Source organism: Vulpes vulpes, chromosome 16, assembly GCF_048418805.1.
Source record: "Vulpes vulpes isolate BD-2025 chromosome 16, VulVul3, whole genome shotgun sequence".
In the NCBI taxonomy this organism is placed as follows: Eukaryota; Metazoa; Chordata; class Mammalia; order Carnivora; family Canidae; genus Vulpes; species Vulpes vulpes.
Window position 1 is genome coordinate 74547353 of NC_132795.1, and position 8516 is coordinate 74555868.

At 41.6% G+C, this 8516-nt stretch overlaps 1 protein-coding gene across 2 annotated transcripts in view; it reads right to left on the reverse strand.

Moving 5' to 3' along the window:
• The window catches only part of THADA (THADA armadillo repeat containing), a 329408-nt gene extending 324032 nt beyond the window's left edge, over positions 1-5376 (reverse strand). The window contains exons 1-5 of one of the 2 annotated variants that reach the window (XM_025992555.2): positions 5221-5376; positions 3168-3265; positions 2631-2730; positions 2282-2376; positions 1446-1576 (exon numbers count right to left, since the gene is read on the reverse strand). In XM_025992555.2, coding sequence (XP_025848340.2) covers positions 1446-1576; positions 2282-2376; positions 2631-2706 — 302 coding nt within the window. In that variant the 5' untranslated portion in view covers positions 2707-2730; positions 3168-3265; positions 5221-5376. Of the gene's footprint in view, positions 1-1445; positions 1577-2281; positions 2377-2630; positions 2731-3088; positions 3266-5220 lie in introns of both variants that reach the window. The other variant, XM_025992556.2, reaches the window with a different exon arrangement.
• Positions 5377-8516: the final 3140 nt, after the last annotated feature.

Here is an 8516-nt window from a genome sequence, read left to right on the forward strand (position 1 = left end):
AAGGTAGACACTCAACCACTGAGCCACTCAGGTGCCCCAATAATACTGTTTATAGAGTTTCAGTTTTGCAAGATGAAAAAATTCTGGAGATACACTGCAAGACAGTGTAAATATACTTAATACTCAAAAATGATTAAGATGGCAAATTTTATGTTGTGTATTTTTTAACACCATTAAAAAAAAATAAGGATTATACTGACATGAAAGTTTCTCTAAGACCTTCTTCAGTGAAAAAAAAAAACAGGCTACAGAGCAGTGAGTAGAGTATAACCCCATTTATGTAAAAATAAGAAAACTATAATACAATACCCACACTAAACCCAAAGAAAAGGCCTCAGGAAGTAGACACCAAAATGTTAAGTCATGACCTTTACTAAAGAAAGTAAGATATGCCAGAAACAACAAACCAGAAGGCTCACTTATTTTGTTCACTTCTATATTGCTTGAAGCCTTTACATCAAGCATATATTGCTGTATTACCTGTATAATTAAAAATATTTGTTTTGTTTTGTTTTTTAAGATTTATTTATTTATTCATTCAGAGAGAGCGAAGAGAGAGGCAGAGACACAGGCAGAGGGAGAAGCAGGCTCCATGCAGGAAGCCCGATGTGGGACTCGATCCTGGCTCTCCAGGATCACACCCCGGGCTGCAGGCGGCGCTAAACTGCTGCGCCACCCGGGCTGCCCTAAAAGTATGTTTAAACCAAGAACAAGGGCAGCCCAGGTGGCTCAGCCGTTTGACACCACCTTCAGCCCAGGGTGTGATCCTGGAGAGCCAGGATCGAGTCCCATGTTGGGCTCCCTGCATGGAGCCTGCCTTCTCCCTCTACCTGTGTGTCTCTGCCTCTCTCTGTGTCTGTGTCTCTCATAAATAAATAAAAAAATCTTTAAAAAATAATAATAAACCAAGAACAAATGGAAAAAGAGGAAAAAGAAATAGCAAGATGACAGATTAAACTTAACCAATAATAGCATTAATGTAAATTGACTAAACCAGGAGTCAGCAAACTACAGCCCATAGCCTGTTTTATTAAGGCCTGTGACCTAAAAAAAGCCATTCCACGTTTTTAAAAAGTTGTAATAAGTATAGACACCTGGGTGGCTCAGTGGTTGAGCATCTGCCTTTGGTTCAGGGCGTGGTCCCAGGGTCCTGGTATCGAGTCCCACATCATGCTCCCCACAGACAGCCTGCTTCTCCCTCTGCCTATGTCTCTGCCTCTCTCTCTGTCTCTCATGAATAAATAAATAAAATCTTATTTTAAAAATTTTTAATTAAAAAATAAATAAATAAAAAGTTGTAAGAAGTAAACAAAACAGAGACCATATAAACTGTTAGTGACGTATTTCAGTTCAGTTTTACCAAGCCAGGAGAACTTTAAATACTGATTACTTTTGGTCAAATTGAACATTTGTAATGTTTAACTTCCTTTCTTTTTTATCCTTACCTTGCTAAGACTTTCTTCAAGGGATTCTTTACACTCAGAGAAAGATAGATGCCTGCTAAAATATCCAAACAGCTTCGAATAATGGGATCACATGTACCATTCTTATCTGCCTTCTCCAGTAAAGGCACAATCTACAATCCAAAAAATTCAAAATCACAGTAATTTTTTCTAAAATCAAGTATATAGAGCAAAGTAACATAGCCAAATACTCTTTTAAGTCTCAATTATAATGTGAAATATATTCTATACTGCATTGTTGAGGATACCGATTTAAATACCTATTTTAGTAGTTTTTAACTTTTTAACCCATATCTCCAACTCCCATTTTACTCTTCAGACCGACCTCTATTAAGAATTAGACTTATTAATGGCTTAAGGTATAGGAATTCTGTTGCAATACTGAAAAACCAGTAATATATATAATTGCTTCCCCCCAAAATTATGCAAGTTCAAAAGGTAAACCCTAATACTGAAATACTGGTAAGGAGAGTCTTTATATTTTAAATTAACTTTTTAATATGTCTGCTAAAAAGTTTGAAAGGTTCAAATAGAGATAATTTTTAAAAATTTATCTCCACAGAAAAGATATGCACAATTGTCTCATTATCCTATAGCTTTCTAGCTCCAATGTTGGTGGAAGGCTGAATATGGCATCTACTGATACTCTGAATAAAATGAGATTATACAACAAACAGAAAGGGAAAGGAAAAACCTCTATTCTTTAATGACACATTGATATTAAATAATCGGGTGCCAAAAACTGTCAGTTAATTTTAAAAGTCCATAGTAGCATGATAATCTTCAAGATGTATCCATGAATATCAATCCAGTCTTACCTGTTTAACATAATGGATTTGTGACACTCCATCAGTGAGTTGTACACAGTATAACAGCAAAGAAGCTAAATTCTTTCCTTCCACATCAGCCAAAACTAGATAACACACAAACAAAAATTTCTTCAAGGATCTAACAACATATGCACATGAGTTTACCAAAAAAAAAAAAAGCAAGCAGAACTTAGTCTGAAGACAGAATTTTTAGGAAACCATTTTACATGCAAAATTAAATGTAAGGAACAAGGAAAAAATTAAATAGCAAGAGTCTGAACAAGATATTTAGTCTCAGAGATAAAAATACCCTGCAACCCAGGAAAGAAAGAAAGTAATGAAGTCAGAAATCACTTACATCTCAAAGTTTCAAGGTCTTGATGGCAAATAGTCAGTGCAGTTATTTGCATTTCTTTTTTCTTCTTTACACCCATTTTAAACAGAATTAATGGTAGTCACTGCAAAAAAAGAAGAGTTTATTTTTTTATTTTTTTTTTAAAAAAAGAAGAGTTTAAAGCATTGTCTAATTCAGGATTTCTGAACCTCAGTACTATTGGCATTTGGAGCAAGATAATTTTTTTGCTATGGGGTATCATTCTATGTATTGTAGGATATTGAACAGGTTCCTGGCCTCTGCCCATTAGATGCCAGCAGCATCCCCTTCCCAGCAAGTTATGACAATCGAAAAATGCCAAATGTTTCCTGGAGACCAAAGTGGCCCCAGGTTGAGAATTACTGGTCTAAGGATTTTTGCTCCAAAAAAGAAAAACATTTTTTAAGCTCAACAAGTCTATTATTGTCTAAAGTTACTATTACCTATTATGACCCAGTCTTTGTATTTTAAAATACAGCCAACCTTCAGGCACCTGGGTGGCTCAGTTGGTTGAACGTCTACCTTTGGTTCAGGTCGTGGTCCCAGGATTCTGGAATGGAGTCCTGTGTCAGGCTCCCATGGGGAGCCTGCTTCTCCCCCTGCTTGTGCTCTCTCGCACTCTGTCAAATAAATAAATAAAATCTTTTTAGGAAAATTTTACAATAAAAAATAAAATACAGCCAACCTTCATTTTAGTAATAAATAACAATAAAAAAAACCGGCATGATCTTTCTAAAAGTAAACTGGGCCCAACTAACCTCAGTGCCTTCCCAGTTAACCAGAGGTGTTTGGCCTGGAGACAAAAGGATGGGACAAGCGCTATAAAGCAGCTGTTGTTGTTTTTGGACTGTCAGAAAAAGAGGAGATATTTTCTGTCTTGCTAAAGAATTAGGAAAAGTCAGTGCAAGTTTCAATGAGGCAGATCCCTGCTTAATGTAAAGAAAGAACTCTCTAATCCACCTATGTATGGCACGGACTGCCTTGTAAACAGAGAATTTCCCCACCCTGGAAATATCCCACCAGAAGTTGTATGAGCCCTCTGCAGCTGGACCCTTGCAATAGCCTCACAGCTGGTCTATTCTCTTCTCTCTTGATTCTGAGGACTCCCCGCTTTTCACAGGCATCATAGCAATCTTTTTAAAACTCTAATGAAATCTAATTACTCGCTTGCTTAAAACTCTGCAAGGGATTCCAATTACACTTAGAATTAAATCCAACTTGATACTTGAGACCTTGGCCTTCGAGGCACCAAGGAATTTGGTCCTGCCTTCCTCTGCATTTCATCTCAAATCAATCTTCTCTTCACCATCCGAGGGGCTTTGCCTTTCCTCATACCTCTGCCTGTTAATGCTTGTTCCACCAGATCTTTGCAAGATCTTTTTCCCATCTTTCAGGTCTCTTCTCAAATAGCACCTCCAATGAGAAGCCTTCCATGACCACTCAAACTATATCAAATGCCAGCACTCCAACTCACAGATCATTTCCATTACTCTATTTTCTCCATAGTACTACTACTACTACCCAAAATCGCAATAACTTGTTTATTTCTATATTGTCTGTCTCCCCCAGTAATAAACTCCACGAAGGCAGCAACTTTCATCTGTTTCACCCACTATTTTAATTCTCAATTCCTAAAACAGTACCTGGCATATATCCAGTGCTTAATAAATATCTGATGAATAAGCAAATGAATTAATTAACAAACATTGTCAGCGATGCATGCCTTTAACAACAGAAAAGTGCACTACCCAGTTCTGTATATTCTGTATCTAAGTGACAAGCCAGTCCTGACACTGAAGAACCTGTGGTCCGTCTGCAAAGTAAGAAATCGATAGGGCACTGGAATGTGAAAAACCACTTAACAGAAAATAGTAATAAAAACGGACACTGCCAGAATGGCAAGGACAAGGGAAGAATTTGCAAAGTGACATGATGAGGTCTAGCGTAATAACGGGGGATCAAAAAATAATAATAATAATTGGGGATCGCTTCCTAGGAAAGTGGCCAATACAGAAACTTAAGAAGAGCTAGAGACAGATAACTGAGGAGACTACTCTCTCATAAATGCTAAGTTTACAGCAGGATACGATCGTGGAACCCTAAAGACTACACAAAAATAGGTTCGGTGCTTATGCGTGCTCAACAGGCGCCTGAACCTTTGTCCTGATGAACTGGGCTTCCCCAATCGGGGAAAATCCCGTGCCCACCCTACAACAGTGCTTCAGTGACCAGAAGATGCTCCGCAAATCGTACTCCCACTGGCTGCCTCGCTTTGGACCGCTGCTTCGCTCCCATCTACACCTTCCTGGCTGACTCCCACAAACGTTCTTTGCGCAGTTTCCGGACCACGTGGAGTCCGGAGAATGACAGGCGACCCAAAACACTGGTTCAAGTGCTGTCTCCATGGAGACCTAAGCGACCGGAAATTGGTATAGCAACCGCCAAGACCTCGCGATAGCAAAGGACGAGAATTGGTGCGAATCCCCCGGCTGCCCCGGGAAAGTGGCGGAGGCGAGCAGTGCCGAGTCGCGCGCGCTGCCGCGAGTCTGGCACACGGGACGCCTGGGAGCCAAACCTTGTTCCCGTGAGCGTCGAGGAAGAGTCGCTGCCGTCTGGACGAGTACCGAAGCTGGTCTAGTTCTACGATGCCTCCGTGGCTCGCAACGTGGTCTGTTGACTACCGGGTCTGCGCAATGGGAGGGAAGCAAGGGAGACCCGAACAGGCGTCATCGCGAGAACTGAGCGGCTGCGATCTTCCAATCAGGAGTCCGGGGCGGTGTGACGTCACCGGGAGCGGGTGTCAGCGAGCGGGTTTGGGTAGATGGCGGCTGTAAATAGAGCGCGCGGGGTACGCTCGCGGCGCGGGGCGAGCCCGCCGCTGGGAGGCCCTCCGGGCTCGGTCGCCTTAGGGCAGTGTAGACCTGGAGTACCTGGGCAGCACTTTAGCCTCCATCCGGGCATTCCACCCTCCTCCCACGCGGCCCGCCCAGCCGGGAGAAGGGGAGAAAACCGCCCCAGGGCTGTGAGAACCGGCGACCGTAGGGGCTGCGAGATGGGATCCTTCGGGCCTTAGGCTGAAGCCACGCCGAGAGTTTTGGCTAAAACGAGAAGCGCCAAAATGAACTAACGTGTGTCGTGTCCCGAGTGCGTTTGTTCGTTCGTCTGATGGTGAATGAGCGCGAACTGTCCGAGCTCCTGCCAGGCGGGTGGCCCAGAAGTCATCAGATGATTCATTACCTTAGAAAGAAATCAGGTGCGGGACACTACGCTGGGAGCTGGGACAGAGGGTCGGGGTAAGGTCAGGACCTAGAGACGGATGCTGTGCAAGGTGGCCAGTGTGGCTGGAGCCAACGGGGGAGGTTGTAGGGAAGCCCTGACATAGGGCAGTGGGGCCGGGGAAGTTAGGTGATGTAAAGCCCCATTGCCCTATGTCAGGGTTTCTAACTCCGTGAAATGGGGAGTCATTTTGAGCCGAAGAGTGATAGGGTTGTTTATATTTCAAAAGAATCACTGGAGCTACTTTGTAGTGGAAGCTGGACGACCAGTAAGTGAGGAAGCTATTCTTGGAAACTCGTAAGATGCCAGTGACTCAAACCAGGGTGATAGCAGTGGAAAGAAGGTATGAGGGGTGGACAGGTTCTGGACTATGACTTGAAAAGTAAGCTAACCGGATTTTTTTGAAGGATGAGCTATGGGGGATGAAGAAAGAGGAGTCAATGAGGATCCCAAGATTTCTGATTTGAGCAAGGGGAGGATGAAATTGCCATTATGGAGTGATGGGGCAAGAATTTGGAGTGTATTTGAATGGGTGTAAAACACACTGGGAGAGGAAATGTCAAGATCAAGTAGAAACAACTCTAGTACTTCCATTAGGGTCAAATAAATGGAGCAGTAACTATGGGAATTAAAGGCAATGAAGGTTTAGGTTTTAAAGGTTCAAATAGAAAAAAAAAATGTTTTAATTAAAAAAAAAAAAAAAGGTTCAGGGGATCCCTGGGTGGCGCAGCGGTTTGGCGCCTGCCTTTGGCCCAGGGCGCGATCCTGGAGACCCGGGATCGAGTCCCGCGTCGGGCTCCCGGTGCATGGAGCCTGCTTCTCCCTCTGCCTGTTCTCTGCCTCTCTCTCTCTGTGACTATCATAAATAAATAAAAAAAAATTTTTTTTTAAAAGGTTCAAATAGTAACGAGAAGATAGCCTTTTGTTTTTGCAAAGCCACTTAAGCTACCAACTTGAAACTAAATTAACTTCTCTGCTTGAGGTTTTCTAGACTACAGCATGAATTTAAGCCATGAACTTTTAAGTAGCTATTTATTTGTAAAAACGTATTCCAAGGGAATTTTTAAAGAGTCCATAATCCTTAGTATATAAAAGTGTAGAAACACTTAAATGACATCTTATTGTAAAAGTGGACTACATAAAATCATGAAAAATAATACGTCCATGTTTTGTTAAGTGTAGTTTAGCTTTGGAAATAAGCACCTGTTGAAGCAGCATTGTCCCCTCAATTTTGGAATGGATTTTTTTATACTTATTTAATGACACATTTTCACAGATAATGGTTTTTAAAATTTTTGACATTTGACAGGACATTTGATTAAAATTTGATCTCTGAAAGCCACAAAATAAGGATATTTTTATTTAAGATTTTATTTATTCATGGGAGACCTAGCGAGAGGCAGAAACATAGGCAGAAGGAGAAGCAGGCTCCCTGCAGGAAGCCCAATGCGGGATTCGATCCCAGGACCCTGTGATCATGACCTCAGCCAAAGGCAGATGCTAAACCACTGAGCTACCCGGGTGCCCAAAAAAAGGCTTTAATTGCTTACTCATTTATTACTTATCCATAAAAGTCTCTGTACAAGCCAAACTACTTACCAACCCAAGCTAAGTTTCTTTTGTAAGTACTGTTTTGCATAACTGAAAAGCATAATATAGTCTGTCAGTTTTATAGTCCTATTACCTCCTTAAAAATATAGTTTTTGGTAGTCTGCAAGCAATACATGATTTACATAAAGAGTCCCTCATAAAAAGCCTTATTTCATATTTTCATGTCTAAAATGAAGTCCAAAAGCATATACTAGAGCTATGAATATGAATATTGTGCCATTTTTTAATATAAGATGAAATCTTGCTGCTTGTTAATAAATGTTATTGTTTGTCTCCTAGTCTATAAAAGAAAGCAAAGTTCTTCTGTTATTTATCTTGCTGTATAATAAATTACCCCAAAACTTAATGTCTTCAAACACTACATTTTTACTTTTTATAGTTTCTCTGGGTCAGAAATTTAGCAGCATTTTGTGTGGCTGAGTGCTACTGGCCAGGAGTCTCCCATGAGCCTGCAGTCACCGGAAGATCTGGCTGGGGCAAGAGGAACCACTTCCAAGATGACTTAATCCAGCGTCTCTGGTTGTTGACAGGGGGCCTCAATCCCTTCCATGTGGGCTTCTCCTCAGGCTGCTTAAACAGTCTCATAACATGGTGTCAGGCCTTCCCCAGAATGAGCACAGGAGAGCAAGGTAGAAGCTTCGATGACATTAATGGCCCAGCCACGGAAGTTACACACCATTTCAACAACATTCTGTGGTCACACAGGTTAGCTCTATTCATTGTGAGAAGGGTTGACAGAGAAGTGGATCAGGAGGCCAATGTAACTGGGGAGTGCCATTTTGGAGGCTGGCTACCACAGTATTAGAACACATCTGCTGGGTTTCCTCAATTCTTGAAATGTACTAGCTAAGGAATCACAACTACGAAATAATTTTTTTTTTAAGATTTATTTATTTATTCATGAAAGACAGAGAGGGAGCGAAAGAGAGGCAGAGACACAGGCAGAGGGAGAAGCAGGCTCCACGAAGGGAGGCCGACGTGGGA